We start from the raw sequence: 27,047 nt of genomic DNA on the forward strand, positions 1-27,047 counted from the left end.
CCCAGGCTACACTGCTTTAATACATTAATACATATAATATATATATTTATAAAGTACATATATATATATATATATATATATATTTATGAACGTAACTAATGTGGGAACTTGAATTTTTTAACTTCTACAAACCTGATTATGTATGCCAACAGTTTATATTCTAAATGTTTTTTATAATACTTAGTTTTAGTCTTATAAAGTAGATCGAGTTGATCAAAATAATAAACATATCTTGTATATTTAGCTCAAAGGGACTAACTTTAAGGAATATCCTGTTTTAGGATTTGAGTAGTTCGACCCTTAGATACTTACTTCTGTGCATTTTACATACTCACTATATTTATTGTCATTTATTACTCGAAGACAGGCGGTAATTTAAATATGTACATATGTCGAGGTCAACCTCGCTAGTGCACAAAAAAAAAAAAATAAATAAATAGAATAATTTTGTTTAAGTGAATTGTCAAATAAGAAATTCATTAATAAATGAATTAAGTTTAAAATTATAACAAAATAATAACCTATTTACTGTAATAAGAGAACCTGTAAGCTTAGTCTTTGGCGTCATTTAATTACATTTGTGAGTACATATTCCTGTACCTAGCGAATTATTTATTGCCAAATTAAATACTATACCGCATTTTTTCGAAGTATATTTTTTATAAATATGCCATGTTCACCATAATCATCAATCAAAGCAAATTATAGTATCGAGCCAAATAGCTCTTCTTTGAGCTTGTAACATTTTAAAAGATATCTAGATATGGTCAAAGTCCGTAGAATCCTGATTTAAAAGGAAATCATTGCCTCTAACATATTCTAACATATTATTGATTCCCAAAAATGTAACAACATTATTTTGAAAGATGTTGAGCGATTTGCATTTTAATCTTTGGACAAACGATTGTATTACACTTTTCAACTTAAGATGATCTAATTAGTTAAGTAAATAACCAATGCTGTTATGAATTTTAAATGATAGATAATGAAGGATACAGTGGGACCAATTGACTGGTTGACTGGCTAGTGTGTAGCTGCGAACTGATGACATTTAAGCATTGGCAAAGTCAATGCCCTTCTGAATGTTCTTCTTAAGTTCGGGAATGGCAGCCTCCAGCAACTTCTTCTCATAGTCGTTCAGCTTGGGCAGTCCCAGGTTCTCCTGCAGACCATTCTTACCCAGCACCAGGGGCGTGGAGAAGAATGTTGCCTCAGTAATGTTAGACTGCACGTACGAGCACTCGATAACGTTCTTATCGCCATTGAGGCCCTTCAGCAGGGAACCAGCAAAACGAGCGCCAGCGTAGGCCATTGACAAAGTGGCAGATCCGGCACCAGCCTTAGCCTTAACCACCTCAGTACCGGCCTCCTGAATGCGCACAGTCAGCTTTTCAATGGCATCCTGGTTGCCCTTGAATTGAGGCTGGCTTTGCGACAGCACTGGTAGGATGGTGACACCGGAGTGGCCTCCAATCACAGGAATCTGCACACTCTGGGGATCAACGCCGAGGGCGTGACCAATGAAGGCACGAGCACGCACTACGTCCAAGGTAGAGACACCAAACAAGCGCTTGGGATCGTACACGCCAGCCTGCATAAACACAATTAGTGACAATCTTCTTTATGCTGTCAAGTTAAGCGAAACTTACCTTCTTCAGAATCTCGGCAGCAATTGGCACACAGGTGTTGACTGGATTGGTGATAATAGCCACCAGAGCCTTGGGGCAGTTCTTGGCAATGGAGTTAGAAATGTCCTTAATAATGCCAGCGTTGACATTGAACAGATCATCGCGAGTCATGCCAGGCTTGCGGGGTACACCAGCAGGGATGACAACGACATCAGCACCTGTTCGAGATAATTAATATAATAAAAACGATTAGGCGAGAGTACTAGATTTAAATGACAGCACTTTGATCTTTTGTATTAAGCTCCAAGCAACAGGCTACTGTTAAGAGGCGATAAGTTCGCGCACAGATTAAAAGTCAGTTATAAAAGTAGAATAAACTTTCTCTTATCGCATCAATTAGGCTTATCGGTTATGACACGTAAATGCATGAAAATAAAAAAATAAAAATGAATTTTTATATTGTTCTTGTTTATGCAAATTAAATTACAAAAAAATACCAAAAACTTTACTAAACCCATGATGCTATGCCGATTTTCCAATCTGGATTATTAAACCTAACCTCACTTACTGCCTTATCCACTTACCCTTCAGGGAATCGCCCAATTGGTCGGCGCCCATGAATCCAGCCGTTTTGCTCTTGGTGTCGATGTGAGACAAATCGGCAGCTACACCGGGCGTGTGCACAATATCGTACAGAGCCAAATCCGTGACCAAGGGATTTTGCTTCAGCAGCAGCGACAACGGCTGGCCGATGCCGCCAGAGGCGCCGCATACGGTCACCTTATAGTTATTCTACCAAAAAATAAGATTAATATATTTTAATTTCTGTAGACAATGAACCTGATCAAGAGTGTATATATTTTGTTTCAAGCCTTCGCAGAAATATATTTTTTTATTTGGTCATGTAAATTTTTTTTATTACGTAAACCGCAAGAGGCAATCGTCAAGTGTCAAGAAAAGATTTACATTTAATTGTTGCTCACCTGTTGGCTGACCGAAAAGTTGCGCACGCCTTGCAGCGCCAATTGCTTGGTAACTTGCTTCAACATTTTTATTTTGTTTTTAATAAATTGTTAAAAAATTGGTATGCAAAACAATTAGCAGCTGCGCGACTTGCAAAATCCCAATTGCTATTCACTAAAAGCTTTCAGCCAACTTGGCGCAAGGTTAAATTCTGTATGTTGTTGTTGTAGTTGAGCTTTAAACAGCTGTTGCTGTAAAACGGTGCTGCCAATTGATTTACGGAAAAGCGCGGGAAGCCTTTTGTTTAAAGCTAAGCTTTTTCTTATATTTGAGATATCTTTTGAATTTGTTTTGTTCGACAGACATATGTATGAGTAAAAATTTAAATAAATTAAAACTCCTGCATTCGCAGCTCTACTTGAAGGGCAATGCAGGCACGTCGCTCCTCCTTGATTTCCATGCCCAGCATTTGCTTTTTGTGCTCAAGCAGTGAATTTTCTCGCGTGTAATGTTCAATGATTCGTTCGTAGTCACCCTCCGCCGGAAGCTGCTCCTGGCTTATGGTTGGAACAGGTTGTGCTTTTAATAGTTCCTGCTCGTACAATTGTTTTATGCGAAAGATCTCGTTGCGCTCGGCAAGAATACGAGTTTTAAGCTCGTTTTGCCAATTCATTAATTCATCATATTCTATTTGCAGCCGCAAGAGATCATCACGCTGAGGATTAGATTTTGACAATAGCAAATAGCCTGTTTGCTTATCAACGGTGTATTCTATCGGTGGTGGCGAAGTTGTAATGTTAGTCTCATCATGCTGCTGGAGCGATGTGACTGTGTGCGTCGGCACAGACTTTGAGTCAATGGTATCCTCACTAACGATGGCTGCAGATACAGTTGATTGATTGGTGGTGGGTGGTTTCTGTTCGGCTGGTTGGACTGCTGACTGAGGTGCTGGTGCTGGAGCTGGTGGTGCAGAGGTGGCGTGTTCTAGTTCATCAATAGACTTCTCTTGCTTCTTTTCACAGCTTCGAAGTTTCCGTTTGAGCTGCGTAATGATACGCTGGACCTCCCAAAGCTGTTCCTCGCGCTTTTTGGTAATAAAGCCCGCATTCATTTCGCTGTGTATCTGAGTCAGCAGACTGTCCTGCTTGCGTAGCTCTGTCTTAATATCCTCCGGATTGTCTGGAAGTCCAGGACTGCTGGACGTAAGTGGCGGAACATATCTGCAAGAAATATTAAATTTTAGTTAAGGATCCATTAGTGTATTTAGATTGATGACTGCCTGAACAAAAAGCTGACGATTCGACGAAAACGAGTACGTTTGCGTGGTGCTACGCTCATGTTTCTGGAGATCTGTCATATTATGGGCGCATGATGCGCGCTTTAATCTAATCTGGCCAATGTTTACTCACTTTATCAGCTTTACGTCCGGAAAGAGATTCGTGCAGTGGCATAATAGCACGACCATTAGGCGGTGTGACATCTGTAGCGTCGGACTGAGCAACATTGCTAGAGATTGAGCATTCAGTTTGTTGTAACGCTCCTGCTGTATGACAGCGTCAAAATGCAATAGTATCCACGATAACAAAGTGCGATTGCATTTGGGCAACTGCTCTAGTAATTGCTCCAGTTCTGTCTGCTGGTCGGTGACTTTGGGATGTGAAGCCACCTCCTCAAAGCGTGCTACTAGATCTGTAGTTAAGACCGGTTCCGGGAGCTCACGCAGAAATAATTTTAGCAAACTGCAGGCGGTGGGTATATCGTCCACAGATGCATCATTATCGCGATTGTTGTATAATCTTTTGTAATGCAACAATCGCGTTTTAATGGGCTCCACTTTGTAAATGTGATCACATTTGAGCGATTGCTCCTGCTGCAGAAAGTCGATGCAATCGCGCACTACCAGCGGCAAATCGATTCCATCATGGCATCGGGAACGTTCTGTGGCCAAACTAATCGACACACCAAAAATAGGATATCCAAGCGCTAAGACTTCTTCAACTTCGCTCCCGTCCTCTTGTTGCAATTGTTTGCTCTTTTTATCTTTTTTATCTTTCTTTTCGAACTTGTCCTTCTTGTCCTTTTCTTTGCGTTCCTTATCTTTCTTTTTATGATCCTTTTCGTCATTGTGTCGATCTTTCTCTTTTTCACGTTCCTTCTCTTTTGCCTTTTGAGGCGGCTCCTCATCTAACGTTTTTGGTTCTTTTTCCTTGTCACGCGACTTTTCACGCTTTTCCTTACTTTTTGAGCTTGTAAATTTAAAAGTTTTTGACTTCTTCGATTTTGAAGGGCTTCTGAGTGGATAAAAAAACTCAATTCTAGGCGATATTTAGAAGATTTTAGGGATCGCATTATCTTACTTTGTATCCAATTCTTCCTCTGGCGAACTTTCGCCTTCCAGAGCGGCATATCCACGATCTTTCCCCTTATCTTTCTTATCCTTTCGTCGACCTATGAGCAGATCTTTCTTGCTGTGCTTGTCATGGTCACCTTCACTAACTAATTAAGAAATGCAAAATATTTTTGTTGTAGCGCCCTTTTTCATCTTTGATCTACTTACAGTCACTTTCTTCTTTGCTCTTTTTGGACTTGGAATCTATTGCTTCAGAGGCATAAAGCCCTGGAAACTCCTTTTCTTCCGGACTATCAAAATCCATACTGTTGTGGCAACTTGTTTAAATAAATAAATAAATACAATTAATATGTTTACACCATCTGCAATCAATAAACAAAGCAGAAGAGGCTAACAATCGATTGCAAAATCGATTTAATTTAATAGAATTGCCAACCTGATGCAAATGCAAATTGCAAAGCGGCGTTTATTAGACAAATTGCAGAACAGAATCAAAAATAAAGAATAACTATTTTTTGCGAGGGATTCATCTACATACATTAAAAAATATATATATATAATCGGAATAATTTCTGAAAGTATCAATTGCAATTCAGCAATGAACAGCATACCATTGAGCAAAATAATCCGATGAAATCAGATTTGTTTACATTCTGTATGTAAAATAATTGTTTTATTTTGAAAGAAAAAACACAAAATGTCCTCAGTACGATTAAGCCAAGTGGAACGCGATCATTTGGCGTTACTACAACGTCCGGCCAGTGAAGTCCTAGAACTATGTAAGTCGGCATTCGACTACCTGGTGAACGGGCCCAACTTAGAGCGCTATGACATGTTGGCCAAGAAATATGCAGGTGATGTGAATAGTGAAGCGGTGCAGCGAGCAGTGGAAGCCTTAATATCACTGTTAATCCATGTAACCACCAAGTCCACACCTAATGGTGAACAGGTTAATATGCGCAATATATTCCCCGATTTGAGTGACGATGTGCTGGAGGTTCTTGAACAATTTGTCACAAGTAAGAGAAATTTCGTAGAGGGCTCGATTAAATCGGCCAATATTCGTGCCTACCGACTAGTCAACCTGGATTGGCGTCTGGAGGTGCGCACTGCATCTCGCTGCTTGTTGCAACAATCAAATATAGTAATAACAATGAAGCTATATCTGCATACTGAGCCGAAAAACGAAAATCGCGAACTGCTCGAAATAGATACGTCCGAACGTAGCGAGAATGAGCTAAAAGCAATGCATGAGGATGAGCGACGGCACCGTAAGGATCTTATAGTGCAAACGGATGTCAGCAGTCTGGTGTACCTAATCAAAACCCTCGAGGATGCCTTGGCGGAGTCGAAGACGCGTCGCATCAAAAACATTGTCAATGCCATACACTAAAGGAATATATGTATATGTATATAATTTTAATTGTTAAGTCAATATATTAAACATATTTTAAGCTGGACCAATTTATTGCAATTATAACTAATTAAAATCTAAAATCATTTTTTATAAATCAATCGGCTGTTGACAATGCTTCAACTGCGGCTGCTTTTAGTGCTACTTTCTTTTTCTGACGATCCGCGCGTTTCTCCTCCGGTGACTTTTTCAGCGCTTTCACGCGGCGTGTTTGTATTGAGCCCGTCTGTTGCTTGCCCAGATGGACGCGTCCCTTTGTATTGCCCAACGCATCGGTGCTGACGTTTTTCTTTTTAGTAACCCTCAGCTGCTTGGGCTGTTTTCTGGACAGCTTATATAGATCGTCAGATGCAATCTTCGTACGACGAATTGAAAAATCAGCCGATGGTCCAATTTCTTCCAGCTCAATGCGCGGGGTCTTTTGACCGGATTTCTTTAGCAAGATTTTATATGAACGCATGAGGATACTCATATCATCGGTGACTGTGAAGCTAAGTACGTGCTCTATACCCTGTAGACGTATGGATTCAACCTTTTCTCGCTGAAACATGTCTATGAAAAAATTGCGCAAACGACGCAGCTCCTCGGTCTGAGCCCATTTCGGCCCGTTGAAGACCAGGCAGGGCTTCACACAGGCGCCAATCTTTTCGTTTTTAAACTCTGAAATCGACTGATAGCGCTTTATGCCTAGCTCAAACATATCAAGTACTTCATTTTCGAAGATACGACCAATGATTATGTTATCTGGACGCTTCTTTGACGTTGATCCAAACGTGAAAAGCGCCGCATCATTTTTCATAGTTAAACTAAAATAAAATAAAATTAATTTCAGGTGAAATAGAACTTTCAGTGAATTCACTTACAATTCCAGGGAAGATGGATCATCGAATGGTGTTATATCGTTCTTACGGTTTAGAACTTTAACTAGCGGCTTCTTCAGCTGTTGCAGATCCTTCATGCAGAGCTTTACGTTACCACCACATTTACGTCCGTCCACGAACAACATAGTGCGTGCCGACTCAATGAGTTGCGGCTCACGGGCCAACAACACTTTCTTTCCTTTGCGTGTTTTCGGTTTCCTACAAATACATTTAGATATGTAAGCAGTGTGCGACAAGTGAATTCTATCTATTTTAGAGCACATACCTGATCCGTAAAAGTGACATTATTAAGTATTAATTTATTTAGTTATTTAGTTCTTTTCAAAATGCACAAACGCACGTGTAGCGTCTTTCTGATAGTGGCAACTGGTATAATTTTACACTTGCTTACTTATTTACTTAGGTTGGCAGCGCTGAATCAGCTGTTCTCAGCTACGAACGTAATTAATCGATTGTTGTACATCTCAACTGTTGCATATTGTATTGTTTCACGAGAGCTAATAAAGTTTAAAATGACATAAATATGTTGCGAACTAGTCAATGTCAAGCTCAACTACTATCGCGCGGCTGTGTTTATTTAGCACGTGGCTTAGCTGCAATAAATAAGACATCCAACAAAGAGGATGACCCAAAGCCAATCAAATCAAGCGGATTTGAACGGACAACGGAGGATTCCTTGAATCCCAGCTATTTGGCGCGAACCTTAGGTATGTAGCTATGATAATGGTAATACATCGGTTCTAAAGTTAAAATTACTTTCAGGCAGTAACTATCGCACATGGGCACAAGCGCTAGAAAAGCATCCTGAGCTGAAAACGGTCAAGCGAAAAGACTTGCTCAATTCCTATCACACCTTAAAATCGTTGAATTACAGCGTCGATGATATTGTTACAAAACCGATGATTATTTATTATGGCGCTTCAACACTTGCCAATCGCCATAGTGTGCTCATTGAATGCGGGTTCCAAAACATCAGCATCCCAACGTTGTTTAAATACGTAACAGTTATAAACAAGCCAATAGATATGCTGAAAGCACACAATTATATACCCTATGATGTTAATGTTCCGGAACGTCTCAAGAAATGCTTTACGACTGTCCAGCTGAACAACTTTAATATACAAGAACACCTTGATGAAAGCGTGCCCTTAAAGACCCTAAGACAAAATGTACTAAATGCATATTTGCGCGAACGTCTACAAATGGAAGATGCGGATTTGCAGAAGCTGTGGCGTGTATATGGCCGGGTACGCCACAAGAGTTTCCGGTCCGTGCAGGATATTGTCGAGTTGTTAACATCAGTGTTTAAGTTTCCAGCTGAACGCCTGCGTAAAAATAGTTTCCTTTTGCATGGGGATGCAGACAATGTTCGTCGTATTCTAAAGGAGATCCCCACAATTAATGGCCAAGACATTCGTGATATTGGATATCGTCGGCCAAAAATTCTAATGTCCACTTGTGATGGTCTTAAGCAAACACTGGAGCACGTGAAATCCTTTGGTATTAAGGAGGATGCTGTTCTGCGATGTCTTGAAGTGCTCACTTTAGGACCAGATACTGTCTTGGAGCGGCTTCGCGATCTAAATGAAATAGAGCAGTTTCAGGTGCTGGGTAGCAATCCGCGTGTACTTCGCCTGGTACACTATCAGAATAAAGCACGTTTGCGTTTGGACTACTTGAACCAGCTCCGTGTACGCTGTGCCTCGTTGCATATACTTTCATGCGGTTCGGAAGCCTTTGCCAAGTGAGTTCGATTATAGGCTTATCTAACATAACGTACATATATATTCTCAATTGTCTCTGTTTTGGTTTTATAGATTTGCACGGGATGGCTCGGATCGTACAAAAGGTCGTGACATTGTAATTTATCTGGGAAATATTTTAGGAAAAGATGAACAGTTGCTACGCAATGTGCTGTCGCGGCATCCCAATTGGTGCCACATACCCGTTCTTCATATCAAGCAATGTCTGGAATACTTGCTAAGTAAAAAATTTAAACTAGACGACATCTTCCGAAACATACACTTACTGTTGTATCCCATGTGAGTAGTGATTAAAATTTTAGCAACAGAACACATTTGAATTCGTCTTTTTGTCTGATTTAGCAAACGCATTGAGGAAAAATTGTTGCTGTTACAGACTCCGGAAATTATAGAAGAGCTTCAACTGCCTGTTCCCAATGTTCACGTTTTGGATAATAATGAGATATTAAAACTGATCCTATATCTGATAGAATCGGAATTTCATTTTACTGGCGATGGCATTTGGACTGAACAGCATACGCATCACGTGGAGAATTTTAATAATCTTTTGCCAGACTTTCCTGAGAGTCTCAACAAAGTGTACAAATATGGTGTAAAACCAGCAGAGAAGCTATCCATGCATTATTTATAAATATATTTAGAACAAATTAATTACACTATTTACAAACAATGTGGAACGTATAGGAATAATATATACGTATATATAAGAATCATCTATCAATAAAATGTATATAAAAGATTAGCTTTAGCTTTTTATTAATTATTTATTTATATGAGAAAGCTGGCTCCTTCGGCGTCCATGGACTATGCACTGCTACTTTGTCCACTGGTATTTGGCTTTGTGTCCTCCTCGTTGTCGTGAGCAACGTATGCACTGCTACTTTTACTACTTGTACTTGGCTCTGCAGATGCTTCCTCCTGATCGTGTCGAGCAATGATAGCACTACCAATTCTAACACTTCTTTTTGGCACTGAAGATATTTCCTCCTCGTCATCAGGAAGAACGTAAGCTTTGCTACTTTTACGACTTGTACGTGGCTCTTCAGATGGTTCCTCCTCGTCGTGGCGAACAACGAAATAACCGTATTTAAGGTTTATAGATTTTGTTTTCTCTATCACTTCCTGATAGGCGGCAGTCAGTGGCTTTTGTACAGCTTCCTGTGCACTATAATCTTTTTCCTATAAAGAAACGCGTTATTGCTGAAGTTTAGTTACAAGTAACTAGCCATAATCACCATCTCGTAGCTTAGATCCGCATCATATTCACATTCATGTGCCACAAATGGCAAATGCACGATTGTTCTTTCCTTTTTTCCCGAAATATTTTTCAGCGCTTCTTCCGGCTTGTCGAACCATTCCAATGTCAGATTGCATGGAACATGACCTTCAGGCATGGTAAATTGACGACATACCACAAATGCTTCGATGCTTGAGCTGCGTGAGGCGGATGGCTTGAAGAGGCAAACATCCTTAAAAAATCGCTGCAGCTGTAAATAAACACGGCTGGTGTCTGCTGCTCTATACACTTTGCCCATGAACGAACCGCCCTCTTCGAGAATGTAGGTCGCAATGCTTAGAGCTGACAATAATAGTTCTGCCTGCATGTAGGCATCCCAATCGTGCAAGCCGGTGATATCGGGTGCCCCATCCGTGACTACCAGTTGCGCCTTTTTGCCATCAAAAAATTTAATAATCTCTTCTGCGGTTGACTCCTTAGTAATGTCGGCACGTAATTGAGTAACGCCATCGATTGGTGCCATACCCTGCATGTCTACAGCAATTATCTTTACTTGCTCCCGGTCTTCTTCCGATCGCGGTTCGTACATACGCTTCGATAGAACCTGCGACCATCCTCCAGGTGCTGCGCATAAGTCAACCGCTCGTGTTACGCCTACGAACTAAGAAACCTTAATTTTTATAATTTAAAGAATGAATTAACTCAAATCTTACCCTCCAATAAATTAAATGTTTCGTCTGCCTGTAGTAGTTTGAAGGCACTTCTGGCTCGCCATCCCTGTTCCTTGGCTAAACGGTAAAATATATCACGTCTGTCCTTTGATGCCTTTCCCATACTGCGATTTAATTAATAACTTTATTGCCTGTAACAGCCTGTGGGTAGTAATAATATAGCAAGTATATTATCAATTTATTGGTCAATGTTGCACGTGCTATGAGTTAGCTCAATCTGCATTGGTTATTCATTCGCTACTTGGTTCCGCACCTAAAAATTTAAATTATATTCAAATTATAATCCATTTATATTGTATAGTTTTTATGGTACTATCTTTTAAGTTTCTTAGCGAATTAAAAAAAAATAAATATTTAGTGGAATAAATAAATTGTTTTTAACTTTACTTTATCAAGCCACTAAAGAGCTAGTTCCAACGCGAACTGCGCCACTCTTAGTATTCAGTGCTGACAAATATTTCTAAAACTTTGGCGGCAGATTGTGAGTTTAAACGGATAGTATTAAGGAAAGAGAATTTGTATGTAAATGAAGCACCAAATTGCTTTGAATCATTAGAAGATATATTATTTTGAAGAATGCTTTTAATAAAGTAAAATGCAATAATTTTATAAAATATTAGTTATTTCTGCGAAAAGTGTATGATTGCAGTTTAATGTTCGTCATAGATATATAACTGTCTAATGAACAGCTACATATATTGAAACTTGCATATTACATTTATTATTTATAATTAAAGGCCGGCTGCCTATCTTTTTATGTTTACAATCTACAAATATATGTACTTACATATACGATTTTATGTACGGAATAATACACATAAGCCACACAGGCCATCTCCTGCAGGCGGATGTGAACAGTTTTTTGCTGGGCAACAATGTAAAGAGACCACGCACTGGCCTCAGCCTCACTTTAAATATCTATTTATAACTTTAATAATATATAGACAGAGAAAATCTATATTAACTAGTGTAGAGGCATAAAAAAAACGTTACAATAAATTTTATTGACTATCATAATTCAATTTAGCCAACTTTGACTTTGATAAATTAGAATATACATATGGAGCTTCGTGAGGACAAGCATAATTCAATCACATTGGACATTAATTAATTAATTAACATTAAGAACAAAAAATCGTTTTGCATATTGCCTAACCCAAAATACAAAACAAAATTTAACTTTAAACTTAACAGATTATATAGAATTCGTTTAGCTACTTAATCTGTTTGGCCATACGTTTCTGCTTAGTTGGGCTTAATGGGGTTGAGGCCTCAGCTGGTCCTGAATCAGTCAGATCAGATTCCGGATCGTCAAAGCTTTTTCTGCCGGCCACCAACTTTTTAATGGATTTGTTCTGTATCTTTGGCCTGTTTACCTTCTTTGTCAGGCTTCCAATTGACTTTCGTGGCGTCTTCAATTTGGACGCTGCACTAATCTCGTTGTCCAAAGCCTTTGTCTTGGCACTTGCAGACTTAACTTTTGGCTGGGCTTTTTTGGGCTTCTTAGGGGTGGTCTGGTCTGACTCACCCGCAACCAATTCAGGCTTCATCTTCCCACCAACTGCAGCTATCTTTGCGGTCGACTTTTTCTTTGCGGGCTACAAGGGTTAATGATACGATGCAATTAGTAAGATGGGGATATGCAGTGGCGTGAGATATTCAAGTAAACCTCATTTGTGTGGCGCTCCGATGGCTTCTTTTTACGCTGCTTTGGCTTTGCAGTCTCTGCACCTGCCGAATCTGGCGTCTTTTCGCTGTCCTTCTTAGTCGCTGGCTTTGTTCTGGTCTTAGCTTTTTGCTCCTTAGCCTTTGCTTTGTCCAATTTCTTTTGCTGATTGGCCTTCATCTTTTCCATGGCTTTGGATTCCGCCTTTGCCGTCGCTGACATTTTAAAGGAGCGCTTCACTTGTACAACGTCACCCGTGCCCATCGCCACTTTGAGTGCGCGTAGCACAAGCTTTTTCATGCGGGTCATGTCGGTCACCTCGTAGCCGGAGGACTTGATGAAGTTTGCAATCGCAGGCACCGATGACCCAGAGCGACTGTTCAAAGCCTTAAGGGCTTTCAAGCAATGCGAGAGTACACTCCCTTTGTTGGCCACTTTCACCTCGGCTGTAGTCATGACTTCCTCTGGCTCCGCCATTTTGGATTGAGTCAGTTTTAAGTTCTATCAGAAATACATATCACGACACACGTCTCAGCTTGAACTGATCAGTCTCGAAAGCGAACTGAAAGGCAACGAGCAGCATTGCAACGGTAATCATCAATTGCGCGTATCATTCGGTTCGTAAAGAGAAGCCTAGGGTTGCGAATGGGTATTAAAGTTGATAGTTCATTTTAAGACACGCTCGCGAAAAGAAGAGTATATTGGTTTTCAAAAATTTTCACTCGGATGTCAGTCGTAAAGCATTTCACTGTTATTCAAGCTCTGAAGATCTGAAATTTGTATAATATATTTATGCGTATAATAATAAATCTGTAATCCATTTGAATGAATATTTAACATGACTTGCAGCGTAATTTATTAATTTATCATTCGTATAATGTATACAGACATAGTTAAATGTTCTATTATTATTTAAATATATATGTATGCGTTGAACATTTATTGGATTTGCATTCTTCTATTTTTTATAGTTGCGGATCTTCTCCCTATTCCCACAGACAACAAACAACATTGCAACGCTTAGTTTCAACTTTAAATAACATTCTATTTACTTTAGGACAATAAACGAACAAATAATCAATATAATTTTAATATTTAATTTGTTTTCTTTAGATTTTTGTTAAAAACATTTTGTTGCATTTAAAGCAGCAGTTTGTTTGCACTTTTCATATTTCATTGTTTAGTTTGTTTAGTTGCTGTACAAATTGTTCACATTGTTTCGGTGCAGGGAACAGTGAGGGGATGGGGACGGGAAGTGCTGAAGAGAACTTTTTTTTAATACTTGTGCGAAGTGTTGTAACATCTTAAAGTTGAGCGAATACAAAATAAACAGAAGACCGAAAGCGGCGCAAGCGAAAGAAACACAAATATGCGTTATTTAATTTGGTTTTGGAATGCTACGATTCTGTATGCGAAACGAAATTAATTAAACAATTCAATGATCGAGAAATAATAAACATTTACAGAGCACACACACTTAAAACCTAACAAAAATGGGTAAACTTTAACAAATTATCGACGGGTCGGCAACAAAGTTTTAAGGAGAATGTTCATTGTTTTGTTTTGTTTTTCTTTCTTCTTCATTTGAGGTGTGGATTGGGTTAATTCCTTTGAGTTTATGTACACGTTATGATATCTTGACAAATTTTGATTACTAAAACACACATTTAAAATAGTTTCCGCTTATATAGTGATTAGAAAATATTTAACTAGTTATTGTTTAGACTGCGCTTCGGCTCTCTCTCTCTCTGTGTATACCACAAATCAAATTTTATACGTAGATATTATCATATTAATATCCTTTTCTTGGGTTATATTGTAGTTAATGTGTATATATGTGTGTATATCGTATATGTATAGACGCATACACAACGGATTATTGCAAAAGGAGGCACGCCGCACTTTGCGCCACCAGCTTAAATTATGAATGAAACAAAATTTTGGACATAAATCAAAAACAAAACAATTTTAAACAAAATCTAATGGCGCGAGTCCCTAGGATAGAATTCAGCCAAAATAGAGGCTGGAATACGTTTAAGCATCTCCTTGGGGAAGATACGCAGCAGCTGCCAGCCAATATCCAACGATTCGAAGACAGTGCGGTTCTCGTAGTTGCCCTGGGGAAATTAAAAAAACAAAAGTCAGCACATTTGTTATTTACTGATATCAATCACTGATTACTCACCTGCGAAATGAAGTTCTTCTCGAACTTAGTCAAGAACTCCAAGTACAGCAAATCATCGGGCGTCAGAGCCTCTTCACCGACCACAGCCTTCATGGCCTGCACATCCTTGCCAATGGCATAACAAGCATACAACTGATTGGAAACATCGGAGTGATCTTTGCGGGTCATGCCCTCACCAATGGCAGACTTCATCAAACGTGACAGAGATGGCAGCACATTTACTGGAGGATAAATCTGTCTGTTATGGAGCTGACGGTCAACGTAGATCTGACCCTCGGTAATGTAACCAGTTAAATCGGGAATTGGATGGGTAATATCATCGTTAGGCATAGTCAAAATGGGAATCTGTGTAATTGAGCCGTTACGACCCTCAACACGACCAGCGCGCTCATAGATGGTGGCCAAATCCGTGTACATGTAACCGGGGAAACCACGACGGCCGGGCACCTCCTCACGGGCAGCAGACACCTCACGCAAAGCCTCAGCATACGAAGACATATCGGTCAAGATAACCAGCACGTGCTTCTCGCACTGGTAGGCCAAGAACTCAGCGGCGGTCAGAGCCAGACGGGGTGTAATAATACGCTCAATGGTTGGATCGTTAGCCAAGTTCAAGAACAGGCACACGTTCTCCATAGAACCGTTCTCCTCGAAATCTTGCTTGAAGAAACGGGCAGTTTCCATGTTCACACCCATAGCGGCGAACACAATAGCAAAGTTATCGGTGTGATCATCAAGTACCGACTTGCCAGGCAGCTTGACCAAACCGGCCTGCCGACAGATCTGCGCAGCGATTTCATTGTGCGGTAGACCAGCAGCAGAGAAGATGGGAATCTTCTGACCACGAGCAATCGAGTTCATCACATCAATAGCAGAAATACCAGTCTGGATCATTTCCTCGGGATAGATACGCGACCAGGGATTGATAGGTTGGCCTTGAATATCCAAAAAGTCTTCGGCCAAAATTGGGGGACCCTTATCGATGGGCTTGCCCGAGCCGTTAAACACACGACCCAGCATATCCTCAGAGACGGGTGTTCGCAGAATATCACCGGTGAACTCGCAAAGCGTGTTTTTCGCATCAATACCAGAGGTGCCCTCGAAGACCTGGACAACGGCCTTGGAGCCGCTCACCTCCAGCACCTGCCCAGAACGCACAGTACCATCTGCCAAGCGCAACTGCACAATCTCAGCAAATTTAGGGAATTTCACCTCATCGAGAATGACCAAGGGACCATTCACACCAGACACCGTCTTGTAAGCTGTTCATACAAAAACAAAAATAGCAACAAAAAATTAAAATTCTTTCTCAATAATGTTTTTTTTTTTGTTTTTTCATTAAATGTTGATTTTTATTTTAACTATTATTTTAGGTTAAAATAGCGCTCTTCACATGAATGCACAAGTGGTTGCGAATAAGAATCCGATAAGAAAGCAAACGTCAAGAATTCGTAGTGAGTGTTACGGGGTTAAATAGTCAGCTGACTGGCAAACTGGCTTTAAGCAGCTGCTATTTGAAGCACGAGCTGCATAATTGACATAAAAACCGACAATGGAAGAATGCGTGAAATGCAATTCAAAATGTTCGTTACATAAAAAGAACTCCACCGAAAACAAGTTATCATTATACAAGATAATTCTTTGCTGTTTTATAAGATTAGTTTTTGTACATATTAGTACCAGAAGTCTAATTTTACATTGGTTTTTATCATTTTTCAGCAGTTTGTTTCTCTTTTTACTCTTCGCTTGCCCAACTTTTGCTAGTCAGGTGCTCTCTGGGAGCGCGCTTTGAATGGCAATAGCAAACAGCTGAGCTTGATGATCGAGTCATGTGACACTGAAAATTTTCATTAAAAATGAATTTTTAGCTCTAATTGGCATAGATTCAAGTCCTGTTATGTACAGGCCAATGAGTACGATATATTTAGTAAATACACTTGAATAGGTGGGAGTAATAACGTTGCCAAAAACATAATATTGATTTTCTGTATCGTGTTCTGCTTTCGCAAACGATTCGTACAAACTGTCATGGCGGCCGATTACCCACGGGTTACGGCAATAATACAGTTTTTAAATTCACAATTCACAAGCGGCACATAATTTGATAGCAATTGAATACTCACTCAAACGTGGCTGGGAGATGAAGTCCCGGGAAACAGCAAGGACATGCTCCCGTTGTGCTTGTTGGGCGTTCATTTTGCGAAATGAATTTTTTGTTATACGCGATTGCCTCTACCTTGAAAAGTGCACAGCAAATTTCGAGCTGCAAACAAAACAAAACAAACGGTTTCAATTAGATTCCATTAAACGATCAAATATTCGGACTTAATTTCAATCAAAGTTGGCGTTTCAACATACAATTTTTCCGTTTTAAATAATACTGCGACACACACGCAAAATTTTGGCCTGCGACGTCGTTGCAAGTACGAAGAAAAATCACTCTGACACGGGTCAGGCTGTGTAAAGCTTACTGTGACGTCACGTGCCGTCACATGACTTTACGTGTGACCACAATTTTTCAGTATATTTTAGTATTTTGTTCAGCAGTCGGATACATCCCTGAGTTTTATCACTAACCACAGTGCAACCCTGCATTGTATTTTTTAGGCATATTTTGGCATTATTGTATTAAGTGTAGAAAGTGTTTTTTATGTACAATTAATTAAATTAAACTAGTTAACACTTGCAAATTATCTAAATGTAGCATCGATTGAACTCTGCGTGCGAATCAAACTGAAAGCGAGCGTAGTAATTGAAATTTCACCACAATTACCTAAGCTAAGCCGACATAAAAAATAAAAGAACAACTGCAGCGCAGCAGCAAACAAAGAGATAGCGCCAGCAGAGACGAACGACCACGACAACGACAACTACACAACAGTGCGGCCAATACAAAAACTCGTTTCTTGTGTGCGTGTGCGTTTCTCTTCTTTTTATTTGCATTGCAGGCAAAGCGGTCGCTGCGACGTTTCGTGGCAGAGACTGACCACAAGAGGGGCGTGCCTGCATCTAAAAGTCCGTAAGCAGAAACAGCAGCAAATTGCAGCATTATGATGGTTGAGTCCGACGGTACCGCCGACGCCACCCGCCGTCTCAATGTTAAGAAACAAACGTTAGACGATGCCTATGCCGTGCCCGCGAATTTCCTCGAAATCGACGTTGTCAATCCATTAACCACCATGGCGGCGGGCAAGAAGCGCTACACAGACTATGAAGTGCGCATGAGGGTGAGTAATACAGTCCCATGTCGGGGCTCCAGCGGGTCACCTACATATGTATGCAAAATATTAGCGGACAGAGCTTGCACAAAAGTGTCAAAACTGTTGATAAAGTAATCGTGGGTGTGTGAGTGTGTGCGTAACTGCTCTGGGACATTTGTATGAATGTGTGCTGTGTCTGATACGCCTATAAACTGAACAATAATTATTAGTCACAAGTCAGTTATTATAAATAGTGCCCGACTGCTGGATACCCTGTTTGAATTTCTCAACATATATCGATATTGCATGCTTTTTAAGCACGTATGTAATACGATCGAACTCATTGTATTGTATTGCGTTGTTGCTCCTGACACCGACAATTATATCCAATATATACATATAAGTAAAAAACATTGTATTATCAATAGGGTATAACAGCAGGCGTTCTGAGTAGCGTTGTTCACAGACGTTCGCTTTGTGTCCGGTTTTTGGGTGGCATTAAAATTTACTTGAGTCACTCTGATATACGGAAGTATGATATGCGGGCTGGAATAAAAGATACAAATATTTTGAGGGCAATTGTATAAAGTCAACTTTATATTGAACAATATTTTTACTCTTATGACAGACCAATTTGCCGGTATTCAAAGTAAAGGAATCGAGTGTGCGACGCCGCTACAGCGATTTTGAATGGCTAAGAAACGAATTGGAGCGCGATAGCAAGGTAAGCATGCTGTGTGGATGGCTTTGAGACATAATCTCATTTAGTTTTGTTTGGTGAAACGTAGATTGTGGTGCCGCCATTGCCTGGCAAGGCATGGAAGCGACAGATGCCTTTCCGTGGCGACGAGGGTCTCTTTGACGAGAATTTCATCGAAGAGCGAAGAAAGGGCTTGGAGGCGTTCATAAATAAGATAGCCGGACATCCGCTGGCGCAAAACGAGCGATGCCTGCATATGTTCCTGCAGGAGAATGTCATCGATAAAAACTATGTGCCCGGCAAGATACGCAACACATAAGGTCGCTGATCCCCACCCAGGACAGCAATAACAGCAGTAGCAATGCAATGAAGCAAAAGCTCGAAACGAACAAAACTTAAGAATTGAAAATTACGAAAAACCAATTAGGCAAAATCAATCCGTGTGTTGTATGTGTGCGTGTGTGTTTAGCCAGTTACGAGTAATAACGAAATAATAGATGTTAAAAAGAAATTCAAACACCAACTGCTTCTTCAGATGGGGCGAGCGAATGTGGCTCAGTTAATGTTGAGAATGCTCCAGCTGAAGTATTGGGAATTTTTATTGCTAAATTAATATGTTTATATGCAACGGTATACATACAATACAAATTATATACTATACAATATATATAATATATATAAAAAATACATACATATTTACCTTATAGTGTACATAATACATACATGCATCAATCAAATCAGTATGGACTGGCCGTAGCACCGTCTTATCGCAACGAGTCCTATTGCAGGACAAGTCAGTAGGACTTCAGAACGTCTCGAATCCGAGTGCGAGCACATCCCTGCTCCTCCTCCACCTCATCCCACTCCAAAACCTTTAGTTGTTGTATAAAATTTGAATTATTGAGTTAAAAATTGCAACAGTAAAGCAAAAAGTTACCCTCCACATCCATGGATTATTACTATATATATATATATACATATATAATTATACAGTTACAACTGTTGTGCAAATTACTGAATATTTTTGAATTATTTTAGTGAACAATATATGTATTGTATTTCGAATCAACTCAAAATAATTCCAATAATAATACATGTATTTTACTAAAATTTGCAGCAGTGTTTTATTTATCTTTTGAAAATCTAAGCCGTAGCAATCGACGCAAAGCAATTCGACATGTATTTTTACAGAGTATACACAACTTTTAATACACTTTACCCAAAAACTAATGCGTAACAATTTTCGCTTATATATTTAAATTTAAACAACGTGATGTTTCGCAAAGTGTTAGGGTAAGTAATTCTATTTCTGCTTATTTTTAATATAATCTCTGGCTTAAGTATTTTGAGCCAAGGCCATATCTTCATTTGTTTTCATGTATACGTTAGTTTATCCCGCTAGGAAAGCTCAGTTGTAGAATTAGATTTTATTTAAACTATTATTTTGTAATAACTTATCTATTAATTTATTGCTGCATCTCTATTTTTAATTATTAAACTTTTTTGAGGTATTAAAACTTGCTTGTTTTGAGATTTATTTTTAAACATAATTTATAAAATAAACAATTTAAGTATTTAAGAAACCGATCATCAGGTCGGCACGCACACAATGCAACCGTGCGTGCCGGCTCAGTCATTGTGCGCAGGGCTGCAACGTTGTGATGTGCGAGCGGGATAGCTATATTATGTTATTAAGTGTATGTGTGAATAGGGTTGTCATGTATGTGTGTGCTTCTTTTGTTTTTTATTTTTGGCATGGACCCTGCGGATTCTCCGACGAAAACGCAAGACAGCGATGACGAAAATTACAATCTACTCTGCCAGGCCCATGAACAGTTCAACAAGTAAGCGCCGCACTCAATTCTTAAATCCATACATTCACAAACATAACCTATTTCCCGCCCAAAAGTCGAGAGTATGACCGATGCCTGGAGCTGTTACAGCGGCTGGAGACGAAAGGTGAGAGCAGCGGCCTTATACTGCGTCACAATCGGGCGGTGGTGAATTATTATAAAACTGGTTGCCTTGAACACCAGACGCTGCTCAATGAACTCGAAAAGCTGGGTAATGACCAACCCGCGCCTGGCGAGCCGACTGTGCCGCTTGCACTAAAGAATGCCGGCAGCGCCCTTACTGTGGCACGCTACAACAAAGCGGTCATATATTTCCATCGGCATATGTACGGCACGGCACTAGATAGGCTAGCGCCGCTGGTGACCAGGCTGGAGGCACTGGAGAAGCAAATGGCTGCGCTTGTTGCCACGTTGCAGTTGCAGCTGCTGTTGGCCACCAATCAGCTAAATCGCGCTGAAGCATTTCTCGACTATTTGCAGTATAAATTGAATCTAGTGGCTAGTGCACCCGGCGCAAGTCCCAGCAGCAGTCTGGAGGAGCCGACGACAACAGCAGCTGCAGCCGTGTCTGCCGCTGCTGCTGCTGCTGCTGCTGCAGCTGCTGCTTCCTCAACAGCGTCCACAGCCGTGGCGAGCTCAACGCCGATTCTAGATAGTAGTGTCACGAGAGCTGCTGGCGAAAACGGTAGCATTCTCCGGCTATTGCAGTTGCTAACACACGTGCTTAATCGCAAGCCTGTAGTCATAACCGAGGATGGGACGCCAGAGATTGCGGCGCTGAAGGCGCAGCAGTATTACATCATGAAAGACTTTCAGATGGCCGCTAAACAGCTGATGCGCATCAACGATGATTGCACCCAGGCCGGGTATGTAAAATTAGTCATTGGCTTTGATCAGCTAATAGCATTATTATTATTATATATATATATATTTTTTTTTTGTTAGCACTGTGACGCCGCAGCTGAGCACGTGCATCGCCAACAATATGGGAGTCATCCATCTGCGGGTACGGCATTATGCAATCGCTGCAAAATTCTTTCAGAATGCACTGCGCTTCGATCAGCAGCTAACATCAAATTTACGGCAATGCTCTCTGCAAACGATGGGATTGGCAAGATCGTGTGAGATCATGTATAATTTGGGCATCGCGATGTTGCATCTACGTAGACCCAAAGAGGCGTTTCAGTGCTTCTTGGTACCAGTCAAGCAATACCATAGTAATCCACGCCTTTGGTATCGAATGGCCGAAGCCTGCATTATGGAACATGAGGCGGTAAGCCATTATGCCTTGTTCAATTCCATTTCCCTGCTCATATTAGCAAATTATTATTATTAGCAAAAACTACCTGGAAAGGATCGCTATACGATAGACAGCAGCCTAAACTCATCGGGATCTAAACCATATGGGTTAGTTTCAAGGGATTAGCTTTGCAAATGTGAACTTTAATATTGTCTGCATTTCTTTTGCATATTCCCGCAGAACACACTCCACTGCGGTGCCAGAGCCAACACTTGAATTTGCAGCTCTTTGCCTGCGAAACGCTCTCACCCTATCTCTGCAATACAAGGCCAGTTTTTATATGGCAGCCTCGCCTGACGAAACACTGGATCCGAAAGACTCATCACAGCAGCTATGGAGTCAAACACAGGACAATAACTTTTGCAACCCATCGAAGCCGATTAGCTTAGAATCAATGGAAAACATGTTGGATGCCATTTATGCGGCGCACAGCTTTGTGTCCCTGCGCTTGGGTGATCACGTCACCGCCCTGGAAATGGCCAAGCACCTGCTGCAGAGTGAGCGTCTCTCCGACGCACACAAGTATGTCCATTTGGTACGACTGTGGAAGGCACTTTAATATTAATATATTTGAAATACAGATTGCTGGGTCACATGTATGCGGGCGAGGCTTTAATGATGATGGACAAATCCGGGGAGGCGCGTGACCATCTGGAGCCAACTTTTGTGAATTCGTTAAATGCTCTTGATCTGGAGACACGTGACTGGCAGCTAAAGTCCCTCGATGCTGCCCAGAATGTTGTTCGATACAATTTGGCCGTTACTTTCGCCTTGCAAAACGATTTCCAGGCAGCCAAAAGTCTGCTGGGTACGCTGACCCACCCGATTGTAAGCAAAAAAGCGCTGACTTTGCATCGTTACATTGAGCTCAAGATAAGCGCCACTGCACTCCATTAGACAACAGATGATGTAAATAACGTAGACGGATTCAATAGGAAAAGCAATGCGGAATGTAAATATAAAAACCACTAACAGACAAGTGTTAATGTATCTATCCTTAATGTCATTGAATTAAAGATTGTAAATTAATTTGCTGTGCAACAAAATTAACTTTCTGTATTTCATTTCGGTATGTATATTAAATAATTCAATTGTAAAAAAATAAAATAAAATAAAAATTTGAATACCAACCTAACATATATGAAGCCTATGTCTATACTAGATTCACATTTTGATTTCAATAAGTTCCTAACCGCCATTCGGAAACACTTAAGTCGAAACTATAAATAATATATTTATTAATCAGTACGTATATCCGCAGGTAATATCTTACAAAGAATCAACCATGGGTTCAATATATATTCTTAGCTAAGTATTTGGCACTGGTAGAAGTTGTGGCTGAAGGTCCCTGGCATATAACACTCTATGGCCACGATCCTGTTTGAAGAGTTAAGCGATATGATATGGAGAGGAAATCTGAGTCGATCGTAATCTATATAAGGAAACCTCTTTAGCATAATATCACTCCCCTCTTGCAGAAGATCAACGCCTGCGGCGCTGCTCATATCGATTCATGGACAGCACAATGTTGTCAAAGATGTATTCGCGCACACCCAGACCGCAGATGAAGTCAAAGTGATTCCAGCGCTTCCAGGGTACCTTGTAGACGGCCTCGACGTTGGGCAGACGCGCGACCAGACGCCAGATATCCGCTGGCGCTACTATATAGTCGTTTTCCGCAAAAAATATTGTGACCGGCGTCTTCACATTTTCCAGTACATACTCCGGCGGCTCCAGCTGCTGATAGTGCAGCCAGTTGAGTTCCGGGCCGTAATCGTACTGTCGAAATTTTCTAGACACGTATCCCTGAAAATAGTGCATTAGCTGCTTCACGGAACCACCCGCCGGAAAATTGGCCATGAGATCCGGCAGCAGGGTCTTGTTGAGGAAGCGCGTATCATAGCCAACCGCTGGCCAGAGCCGGGTGATGCACACCAACGGCTTCTCATTGTCCAGACAGGTCATCGACAGAAACTTCTTAAAGAACTTGTTCGTTGAGAACATCTCAACGCCCTCGAGGATCTTAGAGATGTAGTTACGGGTGCCCAAGATCGGTCCAATGATTTTGGCCAAACCACTTTGAGTATTGTCCACATAGGCGACTGGAGCTAGCAGCGTGGCCGTCTTGAAGACCGCATTGTATTGGGGCAGCATTGAGTTGAGCACCAGGAACACTGTGCCGCCTTGCGAGATGCCCACGAAATGCATCCGCGATACCCCGCTAGTGCGCAGCACATGGTCAATCTGGGCGGGCATATCGTAGACGCTCATCTCGTGCCAGCTAAAGTTCCAGAACTCGCGATCTGTCGTGTTGAGCCACAGATTGTGGCGGCAATAGATGTTGCCGCGATTGTTGCCTAGCCACACATCGTAGCCAGCGCGCCAGAGTAAATAGGCCAGCGAGTCCTCCCGTCCGTTGAGCAGCCACCTGCAAATGGACAGCTGCAGATATCAGTTACCGGGTCAAGCGGAAGACCTGCCACGCATACGCACACATCCGATGAGGCATAGAGGCCGGAGAGCAAGAATACCACAGGGCGTCGCAGTACGGTATAAAACGTTCCATTCGCATCCAGTTGGACTTGGGGTATGCGATGTAAGGTCAGCACGTACCCATCCTTAGTTATTACCCTGTGCTGCTCCACATTGTAGCCATCGTGCTGTATGCGGCGCACCTGCAACGAGCACAAAAACCGAGCAAGCATTGGCAGGAAGTCACACTCAGGTATTTACTTGGCTAACACAAATATTAACACACACACACACACACACACACTCATACACACACACACACGCGCAGTTGGCACATTTATTGCTTGACATTTGGAGGCCAAGCGACGCGTGCGTTGTGACATTCAAGTAATTAGGAATTCCAGTGGCGCGCGCACGTCACACAGCTTGGAACGGTCTCTCCTCCCCAGGTAGAGCTGGTGCCACCACACCTACCGCATCTGTGATAATAATTTCGCGCGAATGTCTAATGGTGGCCAGCACCTGGCGCAGCAGCAAAGCCACCATGACGAAATCCAGGCCCAGATGCAGCAATCTCATGGCTGGCAGGATGGCGATTGCATGAAAGCTGGATTAAGTAATAATATTAACCGTTTAGTCCGAACCGGTTCGCTATCGATCGAAAATGAAAGCTGCCACGCGTTTCTTTGCCAGAGCCAAAAGGATCGAGCGCACACAATGAAAGAAGAAAGTGCCGCCGGAGCTTTCAAAAACAACGGCCGAGGCACAGAGACCAGCGCCAAGAAGCAGTCGCAATATGTTCGCATGAATGGATATGAATGAAAATTGCAATCAAAGTGCCGTCACCGTTGCCCTCTTCGTCGTCGTCGTCGTCGTCGTCGTTGTCGTCTTCGTCGTCGTCGCGATCACGATCGTGGCCAGCGCTCGCTGCTAACGTTCGATTCGAATGTGTTTTATCGACTGTGCACGCGTTTGCGGCTTTGGGCCGCACCGAGCGACAATCGTCGAGTCGCAGGGCTTGTTACTCACGCCGCTCCAAGCTCCAATCGGCTCAGCCACTGAGCGCACTCAGCAAGCCAGCCAGCCAGCCAGCCAGCCAACCAGGCAGGCAGTTAGCCAGCCAGCCACCTGCATGTCGTGTGCCTTACCTGTGCGCCCAAGCTGCGGCGCATCCGGACGCCACTACCTTCAAGTGAGCGTCAGTTTTCTACACTGCGCTTAATACTTGTGGCCAATCGACCACCCCTTCTCCTGAAACTTTTCCCCTCTCCCCGTCCTTCTTCTCACCTGTACTTCACCCAATGACTTGGCAAAATGCCATGGTAGTTTTTTAATTATAGCAGCCCACTACTGAAAGAGAGCCTATGACCATAAATAAAAACTGTTAACGCTTCAATTACAGTGCTTAAAAAAATAATGCTCTACTGGAAGAACTTGTTATATTTTGCGAATAGTTTTACTTTTGTTTAGAATCCTTTATTTTTAAATGATGAAATTAAAATTAAACATAATAAAATAAAAATTGATAAATACTTTGTGTAATTAATAATAATTTTTATATATTCAATTATTTCAATATTTATATAAAACTTGATCATATTTTAAATTAATTATGTACATTTTTATTTTTATTTTATAAAAATTTATATATATATATATATATATGTATATACACGTCACATCATTTAAAAGTGTATTTGAATGCACATTTTTCTAAAGCTGTATATTTTGTTTAAAATTGTGATAAAAATAAGTATGTGTGTATAATTGCGGCTTCAGCTCTCGAAAGTAAAATCAAGTTCTTGGATTTCGAAAAGTGGCTTAATTCAGAACTAGATCGATAAATCTCTAAAATGATTAATATAAATAAAATTGTGAATCAAAAATAGCTTAAATATATTCTAAATATTTTTTTCTAAATAATCAACAATATATATCATGCAAAAGTAATTCAAGGATTTATGCAGGTATTCCAATTAATTTTTCGTGTTTTATAAAAATGTTTCAAATTTAGTTCTATATCACTTAAATTTGATGGATTCCATGAAGTTTTATAAATGAAGTATACATTTATTTTGAAACAATACAATAATTTGCCAAACAATTGCAACAATTTTCATAATAATTATTTTATTATTTGTTATTCAATATCACAATATTATCATAATACAATTTAGCTGCTTTGAAAAGTCGCCTTTGTGCTTTCGTTGCTGTATGGGAAACTTCAATGAAAATTCCATTCATTATATGAATGTATGTATGTATGTATATGCCGTGTGTCTGTATGTCTTAGCACACACCTTGCATATTTTGTGCGCATGCAAGAAATTTTTGGCGCAGTGTATTAATTTTTTGGGAGCTACTTACATATTTGTTTTTGTTTTATTTTTGTTTTTATTTTTTTTTTTGTCGTCTTGAGTTGGCGCGGCTTCCACCACGTCCCATTGTCGTCTCCACCACCACCTCCGCCGCCGACTCCGTCTACGTCTCCGTTATTTTCGCTGAATTGCAATAACCTGTTGCCTAATATGAGCGCTGATCGCAGTGGCTGAGTTCCAGCTTCGCCGACTGCGGCGTGGCAGCGGCAGAGCGTCTGCTTATTTAGGATCTTTGCTCTGCCAGCCCGCCAGCCCATGCCCAGATTTCTACGGCTACTCATACGCTCCACTGTGTCAGCCTGTACGTGTGTGTGTGTACTTAAATA

The 27,047-nt window shown here is 40.9% G+C and overlaps 11 protein-coding genes across 15 annotated transcripts; 4 read left to right on the top strand and 7 right to left on the bottom strand.

Annotated features, from left to right (window-relative positions):
• Positions 1 to 854: 854 nt before the first annotated feature.
• Positions 855 to 2,789, bottom strand: Mdh2 (malate dehydrogenase 2). The gene is made up of 4 exons (XM_018112939.3): positions 2,612 to 2,789; positions 2,213 to 2,420; positions 1,650 to 1,846; positions 855 to 1,591 (listed from the first exon to the last, which is right to left on the bottom strand). Exons 1-4 carry the CDS (start codon positions 2,675 to 2,677, stop codon positions 1,052 to 1,054), a joined length of 1,011 nt encoding a protein of 336 aa, XP_017968428.1. The 5' UTR covers positions 2,678 to 2,789; the 3' UTR covers positions 855 to 1,051.
• Positions 2,612 to 5,359, bottom strand: Rlip (Ral interacting protein). Its single transcript, XM_018112936.3, has 4 exons — positions 5,149 to 5,359; positions 4,949 to 5,087; positions 4,001 to 4,882; positions 2,612 to 3,811 (listed from the first exon to the last, which is right to left on the bottom strand). The coding sequence occupies exons 1-4, from the start codon at positions 5,243 to 5,245 to the stop codon at positions 2,983 to 2,985; spliced, it is 1,947 nt and encodes a 648-aa protein (XP_017968425.1). The 5' UTR covers positions 5,246 to 5,359; the 3' UTR covers positions 2,612 to 2,982.
• A 116-nt stretch (positions 5,360 to 5,475) lies between these two features.
• On the top strand, positions 5,476 to 6,452 carry LOC108659830 (COMM domain-containing protein 2). The gene has a single exon (XM_018112942.3). The coding sequence runs from the start codon at positions 5,639 to 5,641 to the stop codon at positions 6,332 to 6,334; it is 696 nt and encodes a 231-aa protein (XP_017968431.1). The 5' UTR covers positions 5,476 to 5,638; the 3' UTR covers positions 6,335 to 6,452.
• Positions 6,390 to 7,655, bottom strand: Non3 (Ribosome production factor 2-like protein Non3). The gene is made up of 3 exons (XM_018112940.3): positions 7,502 to 7,655; positions 7,219 to 7,434; positions 6,390 to 7,161 (listed from the first exon to the last, which is right to left on the bottom strand). Exons 1-3 carry the CDS (start codon positions 7,519 to 7,521, stop codon positions 6,453 to 6,455), a joined length of 945 nt encoding a protein of 314 aa, XP_017968429.1. The 5' UTR covers positions 7,522 to 7,655; the 3' UTR covers positions 6,390 to 6,452.
• A 6-nt stretch (positions 7,656 to 7,661) lies between these two features.
• Positions 7,662 to 9,702, top strand: mTerf5 (mitochondrial transcription termination factor 5). Its single transcript, XM_018112938.3, has 4 exons — positions 7,662 to 7,943; positions 7,999 to 8,980; positions 9,054 to 9,278; positions 9,342 to 9,702. The coding sequence occupies exons 1-4, from the start codon at positions 7,760 to 7,762 to the stop codon at positions 9,628 to 9,630; spliced, it is 1,680 nt and encodes a 559-aa protein (XP_017968427.1). The 5' UTR covers positions 7,662 to 7,759; the 3' UTR covers positions 9,631 to 9,702.
• On the bottom strand, positions 9,611 to 11,169 carry Trm7-34 (tRNA methyltransferase 7-34). The gene is made up of 3 exons (XM_030390994.2): positions 10,950 to 11,169; positions 10,235 to 10,890; positions 9,611 to 10,178 (listed from the first exon to the last, which is right to left on the bottom strand). The coding sequence occupies exons 1-3, from the start codon at positions 11,068 to 11,070 to the stop codon at positions 9,804 to 9,806; spliced, it is 1,152 nt and encodes a 383-aa protein (XP_030246854.1). The 5' UTR covers positions 11,071 to 11,169; the 3' UTR covers positions 9,611 to 9,803.
• Positions 11,170 to 12,049: 880 nt separating this feature from the next.
• BigH1 (Histone H1 variant BigH1) lies at positions 12,050 to 13,195 on the bottom strand. The gene is made up of 2 exons (XM_018112941.3): positions 12,637 to 13,195; positions 12,050 to 12,565 (listed from the first exon to the last, which is right to left on the bottom strand). Exons 1-2 carry the CDS (start codon positions 13,108 to 13,110, stop codon positions 12,182 to 12,184), a joined length of 858 nt encoding a protein of 285 aa, XP_017968430.1. The 5' UTR covers positions 13,111 to 13,195; the 3' UTR covers positions 12,050 to 12,181.
• Positions 13,196 to 13,459: 264 nt separating this feature from the next.
• Vha55 (V-type proton ATPase subunit Vha55) lies at positions 13,460 to 17,328 on the bottom strand. The gene is made up of 4 exons (XM_018113012.3): positions 17,177 to 17,328; positions 16,942 to 17,081; positions 14,819 to 16,080; positions 13,460 to 14,750 (listed from the first exon to the last, which is right to left on the bottom strand). The coding sequence occupies exons 2-4, from the start codon at positions 17,012 to 17,014 to the stop codon at positions 14,613 to 14,615; spliced, it is 1,473 nt and encodes a 490-aa protein (XP_017968501.1). The 5' UTR covers positions 17,015 to 17,081; positions 17,177 to 17,328; the 3' UTR covers positions 13,460 to 14,612.
• A 90-nt stretch (positions 17,329 to 17,418) lies between these two features.
• Snx3 (sorting nexin 3) lies at positions 17,419 to 19,413 on the top strand. The gene is made up of 3 exons (XM_018113014.3): positions 17,419 to 18,045; positions 18,647 to 18,742; positions 18,807 to 19,413. Exons 1-3 carry the CDS (start codon positions 17,869 to 17,871, stop codon positions 19,035 to 19,037), a joined length of 504 nt encoding a protein of 167 aa, XP_017968503.1. The 5' UTR covers positions 17,419 to 17,868; the 3' UTR covers positions 19,038 to 19,413.
• Positions 19,414 to 19,614: 201 nt separating this feature from the next.
• On the top strand, positions 19,615 to 22,917 carry Not10 (CCR4-NOT transcription complex subunit 10). Of its 3 annotated transcripts, none has more exons than XM_018113010.3 (7): positions 19,615 to 20,011; positions 20,512 to 20,562; positions 20,628 to 21,437; positions 21,517 to 21,844; positions 21,908 to 21,978; positions 22,052 to 22,393; positions 22,453 to 22,917. In XM_018113010.3, exons 1-7 carry the CDS (start codon positions 19,992 to 19,994, stop codon positions 22,766 to 22,768), a joined length of 1,938 nt encoding a protein of 645 aa, XP_017968499.1. In that variant the 5' UTR covers positions 19,615 to 19,991; the 3' UTR covers positions 22,769 to 22,917. The 3 variants fall into 3 exon arrangements, with proteins under 3 accessions (XP_017968499.1, XP_089112863.1, XP_017968498.1); XM_089256737.1 differs by having other exon boundaries at positions 19,859 to 20,011; positions 20,508 to 20,562; XM_018113009.3 differs by lacking the exon at positions 19,615 to 20,011 and having other exon boundaries at positions 20,397 to 20,562.
• A 434-nt stretch (positions 22,918 to 23,351) lies between these two features.
• Positions 23,352 to 25,597, bottom strand: LOC108659871 (lipase 3). 3 transcript variants are annotated; one of them, XM_089256740.1, is made up of 3 exons: positions 25,492 to 25,597; positions 24,365 to 24,546; positions 23,352 to 24,299 (listed from the first exon to the last, which is right to left on the bottom strand). In XM_089256740.1, the coding sequence occupies exons 1-3, from the start codon at positions 25,513 to 25,515 to the stop codon at positions 23,354 to 23,356; spliced, it is 1,152 nt and encodes a 383-aa protein (XP_089112866.1). In that variant the 5' UTR covers positions 25,516 to 25,597; the 3' UTR covers positions 23,352 to 23,353. The 3 variants fall into 3 exon arrangements, with proteins under 3 accessions (XP_089112866.1, XP_089112865.1, XP_017968502.1); XM_089256739.1 differs by lacking the exon at positions 25,492 to 25,597 and adding an exon at positions 24,658 to 25,440; XM_018113013.3 differs by lacking the exon at positions 25,492 to 25,597 and adding an exon at positions 24,818 to 25,438.
• Positions 25,598 to 27,047: the final 1,450 nt, after the last annotated feature.

The sequence above is a fragment of the Drosophila navojoa genome, chromosome 2, assembly GCF_054131105.1.
Source record: "Drosophila navojoa isolate 15081-1374.11 chromosome 2, UAZ_NAV_1.0, whole genome shotgun sequence".
NCBI lineage: Eukaryota > Metazoa > Arthropoda > Insecta > Diptera > Drosophilidae > Drosophila > Drosophila navojoa.